Source organism: Chlorocebus sabaeus, chromosome 1 (genome assembly GCF_047675955.1).
Source record: "Chlorocebus sabaeus isolate Y175 chromosome 1, mChlSab1.0.hap1, whole genome shotgun sequence".
Lineage (NCBI taxonomy): Eukaryota > Metazoa > Chordata > Mammalia > Primates > Cercopithecidae > Chlorocebus > Chlorocebus sabaeus.
This window is the reverse complement of record NC_132904.1, coordinates 12,564,922-12,582,787: the sequence shown is the minus strand read 5'-3', so window position 1 is coordinate 12,582,787 and position 17,866 is coordinate 12,564,922. Positions and strand designations below refer to the sequence as shown.

The 17,866-nt window shown below is 49.4% G+C and overlaps 1 protein-coding gene across 4 annotated transcripts in view; it reads right to left on the bottom strand.

The window, feature by feature from the left end:
- Positions 1-706: 706 nt before the first annotated feature.
- The window catches only part of VWCE (von Willebrand factor C and EGF domains), a 41,685-nt gene continuing 24,525 nt past the window's right edge, over positions 707-17,866 (bottom strand). For 3 of the 4 annotated variants that reach the window (XM_007996326.3, XM_073015723.1, XM_073015724.1), the window contains 9 exons: positions 16,856-16,941; positions 15,527-15,644; positions 13,803-13,888; positions 11,367-11,463; positions 9,939-10,021; positions 7,617-7,707; positions 7,451-7,533; positions 6,983-7,073; positions 707-2,151 (listed from right to left, as the gene is read on the bottom strand). In XM_007996326.3, coding sequence (XP_007994517.3) covers positions 1,514-2,151; positions 6,983-7,073; positions 7,451-7,533; positions 7,617-7,707; positions 9,939-10,021; positions 11,367-11,463; positions 13,803-13,888; positions 15,527-15,644; positions 16,856-16,941 — 1,373 coding nt within the window. In that variant the 3' untranslated portion in view covers positions 707-1,513. The remainder of the gene's footprint in view (positions 2,152-6,982; positions 7,074-7,450; positions 7,534-7,616; positions 7,708-9,938; positions 10,022-11,366; positions 11,464-13,802; positions 13,889-15,526; positions 15,645-16,855; positions 16,942-17,866) is intronic. The other variant, XM_007996344.3, reaches the window with a different exon arrangement.

Sequence of the window (17,866 nt, the reverse complement as noted above, 5' to 3'; positions counted from 1 at the left end):
CTCCCAGAGGGGGCTGGCTGGGGCTTCGAGAAGGCCCAGCAGCCCCACTCTCCCTGCCCGCTCCTTCCCCTCTGCCCACAGGTGTTCATGCTAAAAAGACGTCTTAAGAAACTGCTGGCCCAGCCAGGTGCGGTGGCTCACGCCTGTCATCCCAGCACTTTGGGAGGCCAAGGCAGGCAGATCACCTGAGGTCAGGAGTTCAAGACCAGCCTGGCCAACGTGGTGAAACCCCACGTCTACCAAAAATACAAAAACTTAGCCGGGTGTCGTGGTGGGTTCCCGTAATCCCAGCCACTCAGGAGGCTGAGGCAGGAGAACTGCTTGAACCCAGGAGGCAGAGGTTGCAGTGAGCCAAGGCCTCACCATTGCACTCTAGCCTGGGCAACAAGAGCGAAACTCTGTGTCAAAAAAGAAACTGCTGGCCTCTCATTTAGTCTCAGAGATTCCTTCCCAGAAGTAAGTCCCCTCCATCATCTTTTCCCTTCTCACTGTGGAAGCCCCACAACGTCCGCATGGTATTCCATGGTGTACATGCTATGCAGCCATAAAAAAGAATGCGATCATGTCCTTTGCAGGAACATGAATGGAGCTGGAGGCCATTATCCTTAGCAAAGTTACGCAGGAAGAGAAAACCAAATACGGCATGTTCTCGTTTAGAAGTGGGAGTTAAATGATGAGAACACATGCACACATAAAGGCAAACAGCACACACTGGGGTCTATGGAAGGGTGGAGGGAGGGCCCAGGGAGAAACTTAGGAAAAATAACGAATGAGTACTGAGCTGAATCCCTGGGTGATGAAATAATATAATCTGTATGACCAACCCCTGTGACACGAGTTTCACTATATAATAAACCTGCACATGTACCCCTGAACTTAAAATAAAAGTAAAAAAAAAAAAAACAAAATAAAATCATGATCTTGGGGAAAAAAATAAAAAGAAGTCTCCCAATATCAAAGGTCGCCAGGTGCTTACAGGAGACCCTTCCCCAGCCCAGTCACAATTTAGTGCCAGCTTTTCTCCCCAGCAGTGGGGTAAAGGTGGGCGCTCACTAACCACCTGTGGGCTTGGGGCCACGTTTCCTGCCTTCCCACAGGTAAGCGGTGAATGAGCAGCGCAGCCTGGGGAAACCGAGACAACCTTTAATCAGGAAACCTCAGGGGGACGCATGACACCTGGCGGTACAGTCCCAGTGAGTGGAATCCCAGCCGGACGTGACTCGTCCTCTAGGAGAACTTGGCAGCCCCGACCCTTCTCAAAACATGAGCTGGCCACGCGGTCCAGGGAGGATGCTGACAGTGGAAACCACTTCCTCCATTCTTACAGCACAGTCCAAACACTTCTTGGGAACAAGGTTACATCCAGCTTTGGGGGTCTTCCATCCTCACCAGGGCCCCTGCAGAAGGGAACCCAGGCATCCCCACGAGGTTCACCCTTGGAGCCGCCCTGCACACTCCCTGAGCCACTGGCAGAGTGTGCTCTCTCCTGAGTCTCCCGGACACAGTGACCGGCTTACATGGTGGACTCTTCCCCCCGAGAGGCCCCCACTGGGGGCTGCTGGGGGCTGTGGTGAGTGGTGGCTGCAAGGGCTGCAGAGAGTCTAGAGGTGGTGGAAGAAAGCGTGCGAGTCCCGAGGAGGGTGATGGGGGTCTTCGAGGGGTTGGGGTCCATCATGGAAAGTGCTGAAGCTTCTGTCAGGAGGGCGGTAGGCAGAGGAGGCCACCTGGACGCTATCTGGGCCCCAGAGGCTGAGAATGAGTGCTCTGGAGTCACAGGAGGTGGCTGAGGAGCCCCTGGGGAAGCTAGAGGTAGAGTGGGGGCTCCTGGAGGGGTCGAAGACCCTCGTGAGAGTCGAGGGGAGGCCCCAGGCTCCCCTGGGAAAGTGCCTGTGGGCCCCAAAGCGGGTGAGTGTGGACCAAGAGCTCCTGCTGGGCTTGTAGGTAAAGTCTGTGTTTTTGTCAAGTTTGTTCTTAAAAGGAGCTGGAGCAGATGGAGCGCCGGCCTTGAGAGTGATGCTGTTGGGGTCCCAGTGCAGGAGCTACAGTTGACAGGGGCCTCAGTGTCTCTATGCAGGCTCCTAGCAGCTTTGCTGAACGCCACATTTCCGTGAGCGGAGAGCCCCTGCTTTTCTTCCAGAGGAGAAAGGGAATCTAGAGAGAGGAGGGCGAAATGAGATGCTCAATGGTTCTCTCCAGTGGCCAAGGTGGCTCTGGGACAAGGTACACCAGGGACACCCAAGCTCTGTCCTCGGAGGGGCCTCGGCACACCTGGTGAGGACCGGCCAGCTCCTGCCTCCAGGAAGGGAAGACTAAAGGAGCCATGAACGGAGGCAGGCAGGCAGTTAGCTGTGTGACCTCACGCAAGGCATGCAACTCCCCTGGGCCTCTGTTTCCTCATCTGTAAAATGGGCACAGCAGTAAGGACCGAGTGTGAATGAAAGGGTGCATGGAGAGACTCAGCCTAAACCTCAATGTGAACTATAGACACTGGATGTCAATGACATGTCAGTGTCAGTGCGGGATCACCGATTATAACAAACATGCCACACTGGTGTGGGGTGCTAATAGGGGGCGATGCTGTGGCGTGTGGAGTCCGAGACATATGGGAACTCTCTACGTTCCACTCAATTTTGCCATGAGCCTCAAACTGTTCTAAAAAATAGTTTCTTTGAAGAATTTTTAGAAAAGTCTCAGCCTAGGGCCTTGCATAAAGGCTCAGCATACAAGGAGAAAATAAACACAGATGTGCCTCGACTTACAATGGGGTCACATCCCAATAAACCTATAAATCAAAAATGCATTTCTGACCAAGCACAGTGGCTCACGCCTGTAATCCCAACACTTTGAGAAGCCGAGGCGGGCGGATCACCTGAGGTCAGGAGTTCGAGACCAGCCTGGTCAATATGGTGAAACCCCATCTCTACTAAAAATACAAAAATTAGCCGGACGTGGTGGTATGTGCCTGTAGTCCCAGCTACTCGGGAGGCTGAGGCACAAGAATCACTAGAACCCGGGTGGCAGAGGCTGCAGTGAGCTGAGATCATGCCACTGTACTCCAGCCTGGGAGACAGAGCAGGACTCCGTTTCACCAAAAAAAACAAAAAGGATTTTTTTTTTTTCCTTCTTTGAGACAGGTTCTCACTCTGTTGTCCAGGCTGGAGTGCAGTGGTGTGAACATGGCTCACTGCACCCTAGACCTCCTGGGCTCAAGCGATCCTCCCACTTTGGCTCTCCTAGTCGCTGGGACCACAGTCACATGCTACCCACACCTGGCTAGTATTTATTTATTTTATATTTTATTTTATTTTACTTTACTTTTTACTTTACTTTTACTTTATTTTAGTAGAGACAGGATCCTACTTTGTTGCCCAGGCTGGTCTCAAACTCCTGAGCTCAAGTGATCCTCCTGCCTCAGTCTCCCAAAGTGCTGGGATTATCAGTGTGATCCACGGTGCCCAGCAAAAATGCATTTAATACAGCTCACTTCCTGAACCCTGGCCAACCTTATGTGTGTTCAGAACACTTACATTGGCCTACAGTTGGGAAAAATCATCTAAGTCAAATCCTATTTTTTTAATAAAGTGCTGAATATCCATGTGTCACATATTGATAACCCAAGAAAAGATCAAAATTCAAAATACAGCAAAATTTTGATGGTTTTGTACCTTGTAAAGTCAAAAAATCATTAAGATAAACCACCAGAAAGTCAGGAATCATTTGTGAAAAAAGGAAGAAGCTCAGCAAAAAGAAAATGAAGAGTGAAGAAGCAAAAAAAGAAAGAGTATCAGGCCAGGCACAGTGGCTCATGCCCATAATCCCAGCATTTTGGGAGGCTGGGTGGGTGGATCACTTGAGGTCATGAGCTTGAGACCATCCTGGCCAACATGGTGAAACCTCATCTCTACTAAAAATACAAAAATTAGCCAGGCATGGTGGTGCCTGTAGTCCAGCTACTCAGGAGGCTGAGGCAGGAGAGTCACTGGAACCTGGGAGATGGAGGTTGCAGTGAGCCAAGATGATGCCACTGCACTCCAGCCTGGACAACAGAGCGAGACTCCATCTCAAAAAAAAAAAAAAAAAAAGGAAGAAGAAGAAAGAGTATCAAAGGTATGATCAAGGAAAAATCAGATGTTGTCAAGCACATAAAAAAATGGAATGATTATATTTTTAAAATCAACTATTCATATTAACAGATGGTTGCATAACTCTAAAAATATGCTTAACATGATTGAATCATCTACTTTAAATGTGTGAATTGTATGACATATGAACTGTATCCTAAGAAAGCTGTTATACTTTTAAAAAATCATCAAAAGGGGCTGGGCTCGGTGGCTCATGCCTGTAATCTCAACAGTTTGGAAGGCCAAGGCGGGACGATCGCTTGAGTCCAGGAGTTGGGACCAGCCTGGGCAACACAGCAAGACAGTGTCTCTAAAAAAATAAAATAAAATAATTAGCCAAGCGTTTATCACTTCATGGGCTTGGAAATAAAACAAAAAATTAGCCAGGCATGGTGACACGCACCTGTAGTCCTAGCTACTTGTGAGACTGAAGTAGGAGGATTGCTTGAGCCCAGGGGGTTGAGGCTACAGTGAGCTGTGATCGCACCACTGCAGTCCAGCCTGGGCAACAGAGTGAGACCCTGTCTCAAAAAAAAAAAAAAAAATCATCAAAAGAGAACATACTCTACTTCAATAAAAAGTTGTTTTCCCTTAAAGGGAGTTCTTGTTAATAAGAGGTATGTGGTAAACATAACGTGTTTCAGGAGAAGGAGCTGGGCTCTGGAGGTTACCTCTTTGTTTTGTTTTTGAGACAGTGTTGCTCTGTTGCCCAGGCTGGAGGGCAGGGGGCAGTCTCAGCTCACTGCAACTTCCATCTCCCATGTTCAAGCAATTCTCCTGCCTCAGCCTCCCAAATAGCTGAGATTACAGGCGTGCACCAACACGCCCGGCTAATTTTTCTACTTTTAGTAGAGGCAGGGTTTCACCACGTTGGACAGGCTGGTCTCGAACTCCTGGCCTCAGGCGATCCGCCCACATCGGCCTCCCAAAGTGCTGGAATTACAGGCATGAGCCACCAGGCCAGGCCTGGAGGTCACCTCTTTGGGCCTCAGTTTCCCCATGTGGAGGTAGGAGGGCAGGATGGGGAAGAGCACAGGATAGGAAATAAGAGAGACCTAGGCTTAAGTCTTACACACCAACTAGAAACTTAACTTCTTTGAGCCTCCATTTCCCCACCTGCAAAATGGGGAACATAGCAGCCACGCTGGAACATTCCATGAACATTTAAATGAGGTAATACATTTAAGTAAGGTATAAAATGCTGAGTAAACTGCCTGGCATGTTAGCTAGCAATCAGTCTCTAGACAGTCAGGGGACTAATATCCACTAGCATGCAGAGAAGTTTGTGGTGGTTATAATGAAGTACAATCTATGATGTCCCCAACATGATGGATTTAAAGGCTCAGCGGATATTCCCGGCGCCACCCGCCCTAAAAGCTCATCATCCACAGATCTGAAGAGCTGCCCCCGAAAAGAGAGCATACTCTTCGAACAGTCAAAGGAGTTAAACAAATATTTTATAAAAAAGGAAATTCAGGCCACCATCAGTGAAAAAAATTCCGTCTTCCTAGAAGTTTAAAAAACATAAAATAGATCCAGCAATCCCACTGCTGAGTATTTAGCCAGAAGATTTAAAGTCAGTTTGGGGAAGACAGCTGCACTCCTGTGTTCACTGTGACACTATTCACAGTAGCCAAGCTACGGAACCAACCTAAGTGTCCGTCAATAGTACTTCATTGTCTGCATATACCACATTTCTTTATCCAGAATGGAATATTATTTAGCCTTTTAAAACGTGGAAATGACAGGCTCACGCCTGTAATCCCAGCACTTTGGGAGGCCGAAGTGGGCGGATCACTTAAGGTCAGAAGTGTGAGACCAGCCTGATGAATATGGTGAAACCTTTTCTCTACTAAAAATACAAAAATTAGCCGGGCGTGGTGGTGTGCGCCTGTAATCCCAGCTATTCAGGAGGCTGAGGCACGAGAATCACTTGAACCTGGGAGGCAGAAGTTGAAGTGAGCTGAGATAGCGCCACTGCACTCCAGCCTGGGTGACAGAGTGAGAATCCTCAAAAAAAAGAAAAAGGAAATTCGGTCATTTGCAACAACATGGATGAAATTGGAGGACATTATGCTAAGCGAAATAAGCCAGACACACAAAGACAACCATTGCAAAATCTCAGTTTTATGTGGAATCCAAAATGATTGAACCCAAAGAAGCAGAGAGTAGAATCGTGGTTACGGAGGCTGGTGGCGGCGAGGGGAATGGGGAGATGATTGTCAAAGGGTACAAAATCTCAGTGGGACAGGAGGAATATGTGCTGTGTTGTGTTGTGTTTTGGGTTGTTTAGAGACAGTGTCTCTCTGTGGCCTGGGCTGGAGTACAGTGGCATCAGTTGTTGGGAATCAATCCACTGTCCTATCTAAAAGCATCGACTCCAGGCTGAAATCCTGGCTTTACCACCAATCAGCCATGTGAACTCAAGCACAGCACTTCACCTCCCTGGGTCTGTTCCTCACCTGGCACAGGACGACAGGAGTATTGCAGGGGTATAGACACATGAGGTGTCGCGGCACACAGTGGGTGCTCAATGCATGTTAAGAGATTACTCTTCTGTAAAATGGACTTAGTTCCCATGTTGTAATTTAAAATAAAGAAGAAAGCAGAGGAAGAGATTAAGAAAGGAGATAAAGAAGAAAAAGGGAGTACAAATAAACAAACACCATCGTGTGTGGCATCATGAGCATGGGACGAGGGTCAGCAGGTCACAGCACAGCTGTACAACTTTGCACGAGCTGTGTTCCCTCTCTGAGCCTGGCTTTCTCTCATCCGGCCCTTTATAAGTTCTACGTACTGAGGAAGAAGAGCAAGATGGAAGAAAATGGTGGAGACACTCCAGGACCCAGAGGCCCACTTACCTGGGCAGGAAGAGCAACAGTCCCCAGGGAGCAGGGCAGGGTCGGCACAGGCCCGCTGGCAGGGAACCTTCTCGCAGCTCACCTCTCCCAGCTGGGGAAGCAGAAGGACCCCCATGAGGAAGCCCAGAGCATCTTGCCTGCCCTGGGCAGTGCCCTCATGGGCCTCTTGCACCAGCAGCAGGACCCATGGAAAGATCCCGGGACAGAGGCTACAGTGCCTGAGCCCTTGCCTGGAGAACAGGTAAAGCCAGCCATGGCAGGACCCCCTTAGGGAAACCACTTCTCCCTCCGGACTTCCACAGAGGGAGAGATGGTCAAAACCACAGATATTCTGGCAGTTAATTAAAGGTGGAGGATGGCAGGAGGATGGACTTATGCCAGCTAAGGGGCTCCATGTTTTGCAAAGGGACAAAAGGCAAGAAGCCGCCCTCTTCTGGGGCCGCTCTTGGGTTCCCAGGCCCAGCTCACCTGGCACGTGCACCTGGTGCAGGGTTCATCATCCAAGGTGAACACCTGGCCATTCGCCACCTTCCTTCCCTCATAGTTGCAGTCTGTGGAGGCAGAAGAGACAGGAGCCCATGAGAGCCAAGGCCTGGCCGGGAGCCTCGAACATGGGGTAGCTGGTCCCACTCACCTCGGCACACGGGACAGCACTCCCCGTCAGGGTGGAAAGGGTAGGTACAGGTGATGGGGCAGTCCACGGGGGAACAGGCCACTGAGCCCAGCTGCAAGACACAGAAAACACACAAGGCCCTCGGTTCAGGGCAGCTGATGAGACACTCAGGAAAACGCCGCTCCTATAGCCACTGAGTGCTCATCAGAACGATCAACATTGTGGGAGGAGTCCATGGTAGGACAGTGGAGCAGGGGGCACATTTTCTCTGTTGGGGTCCATCTTCCCACTAGAATTCAAGCCCCTCAAAGGTAAGAACATGGCCCTGTCCACGGAGTGCATCTGTTAACAGGTGCCTGTTGCATGAACTGCCCAGAAAAGATGAGCACCAAAACCTAAGAGAGGAAGATCCAGGGGCCAAAGTTCCCCAAAGCCCAAGGCTGAGAACAATTGGGGCCTACGTGCAGTGGGTCACTCAGGGTAAGGAGCCCAGGGCTGTTTACATGCACAGGGCTGTTTACCCTGAGTTTCTCAATCTTTCTGCAGATCGTGTCCCTTGTCACGCATGTACTCTGCTGAGGCTCACAGATCACCAAAGGAATATTGCATCTGTACCCACGCCAGCAAAGCAGCGTCATCCCACATTCAGACCGTCAGCATAATAAGCATTAAGAATTTTTTGCCCGGAGCAGTGGCTCACTCCTGTAATTCCAACATTTTGGGAGGCCGAGGCGGGCAGATCACTTGAGGTCAGGAGTTCGAGACCAGCCTGGCCAACATGGCAAAACTCCGACTCTACTAAAAGTACAAAAATTAGCCTGGCGTGGTGGCACACACCTGTAATCCCAGCTACTCAGGAGGCTGAGACAGGAGAATTGCTTGAACGTGGGAGGCAGAGGTTGCAGTGAGCCAAGATTATGCCACTGCACTCCAGCCTGGCGACAAGAGCGAGACTGTCTCAAAAAAAATAAATAAACGAATTTTTTTTCATCTGGGCATAGTGGCTCACGCCTATAATCCAGCACTTTGGGAAGGTGAGGTAGGAGGATCACTTGAGGCCAGGAATTCAAGACCAGCCTAGGCAACACAGCAAGATTTTATTTTTTATATAAAAATTTTATAAAATAAACTTTTAAAAAAGAAAAAACTTTTTGCCTGGGTGCATTGGCTCATGCCTATAATCCCAAAACCTTGAGAGGCCGAGGTGGGAGGACTGCCTGAGCCCAGAAGTTCCATACCAGCCTGGGCAATACAACATGACCCCATCTCTATGAAAAGAATCTTTTAATTAGCCAGGTGTGGCGGTAATCCTGGCTGGGTGTGATCCCACCTACTTGGGACGATGGCTTGAGCCTAGGAGTTCAAGGTTGCAGTGAGTCATGATCATGCTACTGCACTTCAACCTGGGTGACAAAGCAACACCCTGTCTCAAAAAAAAAAAAAAATTTTTTTTCATTCTCCAAAAATTAAGTGATACTACGTGACATGCTTTTTCAGACTGAGGGGCAGTATGACTCAGAATACATGTGCATCTCGGAATCACAATGCTAGGGTTCCATTCTCAGTACTTTGATTAACTAGTTATAGGATCTTAAGCAAAGACTCTCTCTGTGCCTTGGTTTTCTCATCCAGAAGAATGAGATGATAAATTCTGGAATGGATTAGCTGAGTGCATGCCTATGAGGGGCCTGGCACACAGCAAGAGCTTGACTATGTGGGTCTATTGAAAAGGTTCCAGTACTGGGTTCTAGGTTTGTGCGCTTCACCTCCACCCTCATCAAGAATCCCTGAGACCATCTCTAGTGGGTAACCCGGAAGCAGAGGACTTTGCCAGCCAGGTTTAAGAACATTTATCTGGGCTGGGCATGGTGGCTCATGCCCGTAATCCCAATACTTTGGGAGGCTGAGGTGGGCAGATCACCTGAGTTCAAGAGTTCAGAAACAGCCTGGCCAACACGGCAAGACCCTGTCTCTACCAAAAATACAAAAATTAGCTGTGCGTGATGGTGCATGCCTGTAGTCCCAGCTACTCAGGAGGCTGACACAGGAGACTCGCTTGAACTCGGGAGACGGAGGTTGCAATGAGCTGAGATTGCACCACTGCACTCCAACCTGGGAGCCTGGGTGATAAAGCAAGACTCCATCTCAAAAACAAACAAAAAAAATTTATCTGGCCCTGTCTGAAGGGTCACCCTGGGCAGGACTGGAGGGAGCTGACTTCCACCATGAACCAGAAGCATCCCTTGTCGTGGAGGTCTCTGGATTTTGCCTCTGGGATTCAGGAGCCGATGTCAGTTGTGAGGGAGTTTCCAGAGGCGGGGGTCAGATCTGGGTGGTCCATACCAGGCAGATGCAGCTCAGACATGGGTCCAGCACAGACGGGAAGGTCTCGTTGTTATAGAAGATTCTGCCTGTGTAGGTACAGCCTGCCAGAGAGAGCACGTGCTGAGCACCAGCTGGGAGTGGCCAGGGACCAGGCTCCCCGGCCAGGGCCAAGGTCAGAGGCTTATCTGGATAGCAAACGGGAGGCCATGTGCCTCCCCAGGCAGTCACCCTGGGAGTTAGGGAAGGGACAAAATGCCTGTCTGGATTGTCTCGATCGTGTATTGACTTTTTTCCCACTGGATTCAGCAAAAGGATCAAGTGTCTTGGCCTCAGTATTCTCACCCTGGGAGAGTGGGGAGATTCGTCCTCTACCTCCTCACCAGGGAGGATCAGGCGGAAGGACTGGAAATACGGGTGTGTGTGAGGCCCCCCAACTCCTCTCTGCCTTCCAAACTCAGTCAAACCACCAACCCCGTCTGTCCAGAACATTCCCCAACACCACTCCCCTCTCTGATTCCTGGCAGCCCCAGAAGCCTGATCTGAGTGATGATACTATAACATACTGGTAAGTGTAAAAGCAGGTGATGAGATAGTAGGGGAAACTTTAAAAAAAAAAAAAAATATATATATATATGTAAAATGTACATCTACTAAATGTGTATGAGCATCACAAAAAGAGACTAGAAGGACATAAACACAAATTTAACAGTCATAATAGGTCCTTGTTAATATTTTTTATTTTTGCTTTCTGTGCTTTTTTCCTAAATTTTCTATAATGGAGTCGGGTGCGTTGGCTCACGCCTGTAATCCCAGCACGTTAGGAGGCCGAGGCAGGCAGATCACCTGAGGTCAGGAGTTCGAGACCAGCCTGGCCAACATGGTGAAACCCCGTCTCTACTAAAAATACAAAAACTAGCTGGGCGTGGTGGTAGGCACCTGTGATCCCAGCTACTCAGAAGGCTGAAGCAGGAGAATCGCTTGAACCCGGGAGGCGGAGGGTGCAGTGAGCTGAGATTGCACCACTGCACTCCAGCCTGGGCAACAGAGCGAGGCTGTCTCAAAACAAGTAAAATAAAATAAAATACATTTTCTATAATAAAACATTACTTCTGAAATCATGGAAAAGGTAAAAATGACTATTACAACTTCTCTCCTCTTGCTGTTTTCCCATTGTCTCACAGGTACAGCTCCTGTACCGCCCACCTGCACTATAAGTCCTGCACGTCTTCAGATCTGCCTCCAGCACTCAGAGGCGGCCCGACTTGGGCAAACTGTTTTACCTCAGTTTCTTTATCTGTGCAATGGGGTTGTCCCTTGGGGTTGTTAGGACAAGAGATGAAGGTTGTATAGGGCTTAGCGCAAAGGAGCCCAGTGCAGGGTGAACCTGGAGGTGGGACCCCCTGAGATGCCCTGCCCTGGGGGCTGGGGGCGGAGGCAGGGGATTACCTGCTGAACAGTCTGGGCAGCACTGTCCAGGGATCCGGATCGGGTGAGGGCAGGAGTCCACACAGTCTGTTCTCTTGCAGCTCACCGAGCCATCTGCCTGGAGGAAGGAGGAACTTCACCAAGACCCCACCGGTGACACCAGCCCCTGCCTCCCCGCCCTGCAAAAGAAACGGCAATGTAGCAACCTGGCCAAGGCTTGCCCTGAAAGGCACCATGATGCAGCTGAAAGGTGGCAGGTCCCCCTAAAGAGGACCAGTTACTTGGGAAAGGCCATGGGAGCCTTCCAGGAAGTCTACGCATCTTTAAGAAGGAAAGTCAGGGCTGGGATTCTGTTCTCCTCGGCTTCCTGTAGCAGCCAAAGGCTGCACCGTTACCCCCATCCAAATCCTTTCTCACCTTTACCCTGGAAACCTGGCTCACCGGGAACCTACAGAGTACCATAAAACATTATTTTTAGAAAAAACAATGCCACCAGAAATGTCTATTTCAGAAAGCCAAAGTGCCATACAAGGTTTCTTTTCTTTTTTTTTTTTTTTTAAGACAGAGTCTCACTCAATATTGCCCAGGCTGGAATGCAATGGCGCAATCTTGGCTCACTGCAACTTCCACCTCCCTGGTTTAAACGATTCTCCTGCCTCAGTCTCCTGAGTAGCTGGGATTACAGGCATGCACCACCATGCCAGGCTAATTTTTTTATATTTAGTAGAGACAGGGTTTCACCATGTTGGTCAGGCTGGTCTTGAACTCGTGACCTCAGATCATCCCCCCATGTCGGCCTCCCAAAGTGCTGGGATTATACGCGTGAGCCACCGCACCCGGACTCTTTTTCTTTAAAAAAAAAAAAAAAAAAAAAAAATCTGACAGTTTGAACCTTTTGTATCACTCTCTTGGTGACTGATAATGGGCGCCCGAAATCAGTCATAAAGGAGAAGATAGCACAGGATGGACTTTCCTCCCAACTCTAATTTCAATGAGACGTGTTCAGCTTACAGCTTTTTAACCAACGGCTCATCGAAGGCACTAGAAGGCTAGGCTTCTCCCACATGAAAGTGCACACAAATCACCTAGAGATTAAAATGCAGTTTCTGAGGGCAGAGGTGTGGGCGGGGCCTCGAAAGCCTGCACGTCTAACCAGGGCTCCCAACGCAGGTGCAAGAGACCTCATTTTGAGAAATAAACCTCTAAAAGACTCGAAGCTCTTAAAGTAGAAAGGAAAGCCAGCATGGATTATATTGGTGCAAAATTGCGGTTTTTGCCATTATACGTAATGGTAAAAAAAACCCGCAATGACTAGTGCTTCAATAATGAGCTAAAAGAGTTGTATTTCTGGCTGGATAGCTATGTTTGCATTGCTGTCCATCTGACTTAAACTCATGCACCTCCTTACCCATTTCCGAAATGGTGAGGTCACACGATCTGCAGTCATGAAGAAAACATTGCAATTTCACAGAAACAGCCTGAACAACTAGGTCTCAGGCTGCCCCACTCCCTCAGTTATCCATGCCTGGGGAAAACCTTCTATGAAGATTCCTAAATCTTACTCCTCATGCCAGCAGCTCCCTGCACATGCACAGTGTGTTACACACACTTTTTTTTTTTTTTTTTGAAACAGGGTCTTTCTCTTTCACCCAGGCTGGAATGCAGTAATGTGATCAAAGTTCACTGCAGCCTCGACCTCCTGGGTCAGCCTCAGGAGCTGAGGAAGCGATCCTCCCACTTTAGCCTCCCAAGTAGCTGGGACCACAGGGGCATGCCACTACACGTAGCTAATTTTTGTATTTTTTTTGTAGAGACAGGGTCTCTCCATGTTGTCCAGGCTGGTCTCAAATTCCTGGGCTCAAGCAATCTTCCCACCTCAGCCTCCCTAAGTGTTGGGATTATAGGCGTGAGCCACCACTCTTGGACATACACACTTTTTTTTTTTTGAGATGGAGTCTTGCTTTGTTGCCCAAGCTGGGGTGCAGTGGCACGATCTCAGCTCACTGCAACCTCCTCCTCCTGGGTTCAAATGATTCTCCTGCCTCAGTCTCCCAAGTAGCTGGGACTATAGGAACCCGCCACCATGCTCGGCTAATTTTTTGTGTTTTTAGTAGAGACGGGGTTTCACCGTGTTAGCCAGGATGGCCTCGATCTCCTAAACTTGTGATCCACCCACCTCAGCCTCCCAAAGTGCTGGGATTACAGGCGTGAGCCACTGCGCCCAGCCAACCATACCCACTTCTTAAGGCCAACTGCCAAGCACCACGGTCCTCACACATCTACCAAGGGCAGGATAAACTGTGTCCAACCCTTTCTGTGAAAGTGGAACTTGACAGTGCTGGAGGGAGACTGCAGCCAGCCTGAGGCCAGCCTTTGGAGGGGCCAGGACGCTTGTCTCCTCTGGGTGAGGCGGGGCAGCCGGGTAAAGCAGCTGAAGGCGAGCAGGTTGTCATTCACCTGGCAGATGCATAACTCACAGGGGTCACCAGGCGACCAGATCTGTCCAATTGGAAACTCAACCCCATTGTCATCGAGAGAGCAGCCTGGATGAGGACAATGGCAAAGAAAAGACAGTGGGCACAAGACCTAGACTACAACAGCAGCAAGGACAGACGCCTTATGCGCACACACACACACAGACACCGATATCACTCACACACATCGACACACAAACTTACCCTCATACAAATGCACACTTACATATACACACAGATACAACTCACACACACATACTCATACAAATGCACACTTAAATACACACACACAGATACCATTCATGCACAGAGACACACACATACTGATACAAATGTACATTTGCATACACACACAGATACAACACAGACACACATACACTCATACAAATGCACTTACGTACACATACACATGCTCACAGATACCATTCATGCACAGACACACACACTCATACAAATGCATATTTATATATACACACACACAGATAAGGACAGTTCACAGAGACACACATACACTCATACTAATGCACACTTACACATGCACGCAGATACCATTCATGCATACACACACTCATACAAATGCATATTTATACACACACACAGACACAGTTCAGAGACACACATACACTCATACTAATGTACACTTACACATGCACGCAGATACCATTCATGCACAGAGACACACACATACACAAATGCACATTTACATACACACACAGATACAATTCACACAGACACACATACACTCATAGAAATACACTTACATACATATACTCACACACACAGCTACTACTCACAGAGACACAAACTTGCACACAGACACACTCATAGAATCAAACACTTACATGCACATACACATATACAGATACAACAAACACAAACATGCGTGCTCACACAGGCACACACAAAAACACAAAAACAGACACAAACATAAATACCACAGAGACACACTCATACTACACAAAGCAGACACATGCTCATACATAAAGACACATGTACACAGACTCCCACACACAGATACCACTAACACACTGACACACACACACACACACACACACAGAAAACTACTCATCAGCACAGAAACACACACACAGGCACACACTAAGACATACTACACAACACAGATACACACTTGTACACAGGCAAAGACACATGTACACAAATTTACACACATTCATACAAATGCACACATACATATACACGCTCACAGACACACACATTACTCACACAGACACACAAACTTACACTCAGACACACTCATACACTTACATGCACACACACACATGCAGACACAAGAGACATATGCAGACACAACAGACACAAACATGCATGCTCACACAGGCACACACAAAAACAGACACACACACACATACACTCCCACAGAAATACACATAGACATACTACACAAAACACAGACACACACTCATATACATAAATACAAAGACACACATACACAGGCTCCCACACGCAGGTACTACTAACACACCAACACACAGATAACCACTCACAAACTCAGACACACAAACTTACACAGGCACACACTCAGACACACTACACAAAACAGACTCACACTCATACACACGCACACAAAGACACATGTACACACACACACACAAACACACACACCAGCAGTCTCAACAGGTGGAGCTCAGCCTCTCTCCCCAGCATCCACACCCTGCCCTGTGTCGGGGCAGCCCTGGGCCAGCTCACCTGTCACGGGTGTGGGCTCCTGGCAGGTGAAGCAGCACTGCCCAGGGCCCAGCCGCCACTCTTCTCGGGGGCAGGCCAGCTCAGGGCAGGGCATGAAGGAGCACTCCACCTCCCCATTCTGGAAGAGAGCCCAGGCACAGAATGATGAGGGCAGCGCCCCGCCTGCAGACCATGGAGAGCTAGAGGAGGCTGGCAGGCTGCCATCACCCTCCCACTACTCAAGTGAAACTGACAAAGAAATCTCCAGGGAGCACAACAGTGGGGTGGGGAGAACCCGCAGTCCTTCAATGGGGGCTGGGTGTGAGCCCAGGAGGGCACCCTGGGAATAGGCGTGGTGTCCACCATCTCTCAGCCTCCCGCTGCCATCCAGGCTCCCTACTGTCTTCCACTCTGGGCCCTCCAATCGTCTCTTGGTCCGCAGCCAGAGAACTTTCTCCAGCACAATCTGATCGCATCCCTCCACGCATAAAACCATTCCGCAGCTTGACTGAGTGCAAAGCCCTCAATGCAGCTGGTGGAGCCCTTCAGGACTGAGTCAGGGCAGAGGCCGTCAGTGCCCACCCAGGTCCTGTCTCTGAAGTGCTGCCAGTGGCTGGCGGCAGCTGCATCCTCCAGAGATGCCTGGATGGTCACTGCCCCCACTCCCTGGGGAACACAGAGAGTCTCTATAAAGACTGGCCCTGGTGTGCAAGAGCCTTGCTCCCCAGCATGGTCCACTGTCCAGAGCTTCCCAGGGATCCGTGTGAAACCACACCTTCACCCTGCTTCCCTCACTGGTTTCTCCTGAGAGCACTCCTTTGGTAAGTTGCCTGCACAGGCCCTGCTTCTAGGGAACACAACCCAAGATGCAACCCCTTCCTGCAGCCTTGCTGCCTGCCTGCCTCTGTCCGTGCTCCAGCCAGAACGGCCATCTCCAGTCCTCCACCCTCTGCTGGGTACAGCAACCTCAGCTCCCTGCCTGATGAGTCCCCGCCACCCTCTAGATCTCTACTTAACATCCTGCCTTCCAAAAAGGCATCAGGAGTCCTGGGTCCCTGGCCATCAACCCACTTAGGCTGTGGGCTTCTGGACCAAGGGGACTGGGACTTCCTTGTGCTTAGCTGTGTCCCCAGCACACAGTAGGTGCTCTGTAAATAGCAGTGCTGAAAGATGAAGTTCAAAGAGACTGTGGGAAGGCCTGGGGGATCCCTGTAGTGCCTTTGTTTCCTCAGTTTCCCTGTTGCTGTATGGCAGCTCATGTTCTCCTAGTCCAGTCAACCTGAGTAAAGCGCTGTGCCTCGCCCCCCTCCCCATCAATTCCACAGGCTTCGGGACGCTCCGCCACCATACCTGGCAGACACAGGTGGTACACGCGTCACCACCCCCACTGAACACGGCCCCATCCGCGTACCACCGGCCGTGGAAATAGCATCTCACTGCAGAGGAGAAAGGGGGCAGCTCAAGGTCTTTGGGCAGAGGCAGCTAAAGAAAAGGGGGAACAAATGGGTGGGGAGCCCCAGGGCATTTAACACCCACCCACGATACTCCACAGCATGCTCCAAGCATGCTCCATGCCCAGGAACCCAAAGTACTTCTCCCCCTCCAAACCCCAGACACAAAACAAGGGCTGGGTGTGGCAGTTCACGCCTGTAATCCCAACATTCTGGGAGGCCGAGGTGGGAGGATCTCTTGCACCCAGGAGTTCGAGGCCAGTCTGGTCAACATAGCGAGACCCCATCTCTACAAAAACTTTTAAAAATTAGCTGAGTGCAGCAGTGTGTGCCTGTAGTCCTTGCTAATCAGGAGGCTAAGGCAGGAGGATGGCTTGAAACCAGGGGTTGAGGTTATAGTGATTGCATCACTCTACTGCAGCCTGGGCGACAGAGCAAGACCCCATCTCAACAACAAAAAAAAATCTGACAAAGAATGAATCACATGTAAGACAAGGTCCTTAACTAAAAAAGGCAGGGGAAGCCCTAAATAACTAAAGAATAACAGAAAAAAAGAAAGAAAAAGAGACTGTCCCAGACACCTAAGACAAAGGTGCCACGTGAGACAAATGGTGCTACCACCCCCCTGGAGGCTATGAGAATCTGGGAAGAGCCTTTGATTTGAAGATCCACTCCAGTGAAAAAACAGCCTTAGAAACTGCCCAGGGTCACCTGCTGTTAGAATGCCCTGGGCTCAAATCCTAGCTACACAACTCACCAGGGAATGACTTTGGGCAAGACACTTAAAGCTCTCTAAGCCTCAGTTTTCTCATCCATACAATGGGACTGATAAGGGTTCCTATCTCATCCAGACTACATTGACTATGCAAAAATAAGTCAATTAAAAATAATATAACATTTAAATATTTAG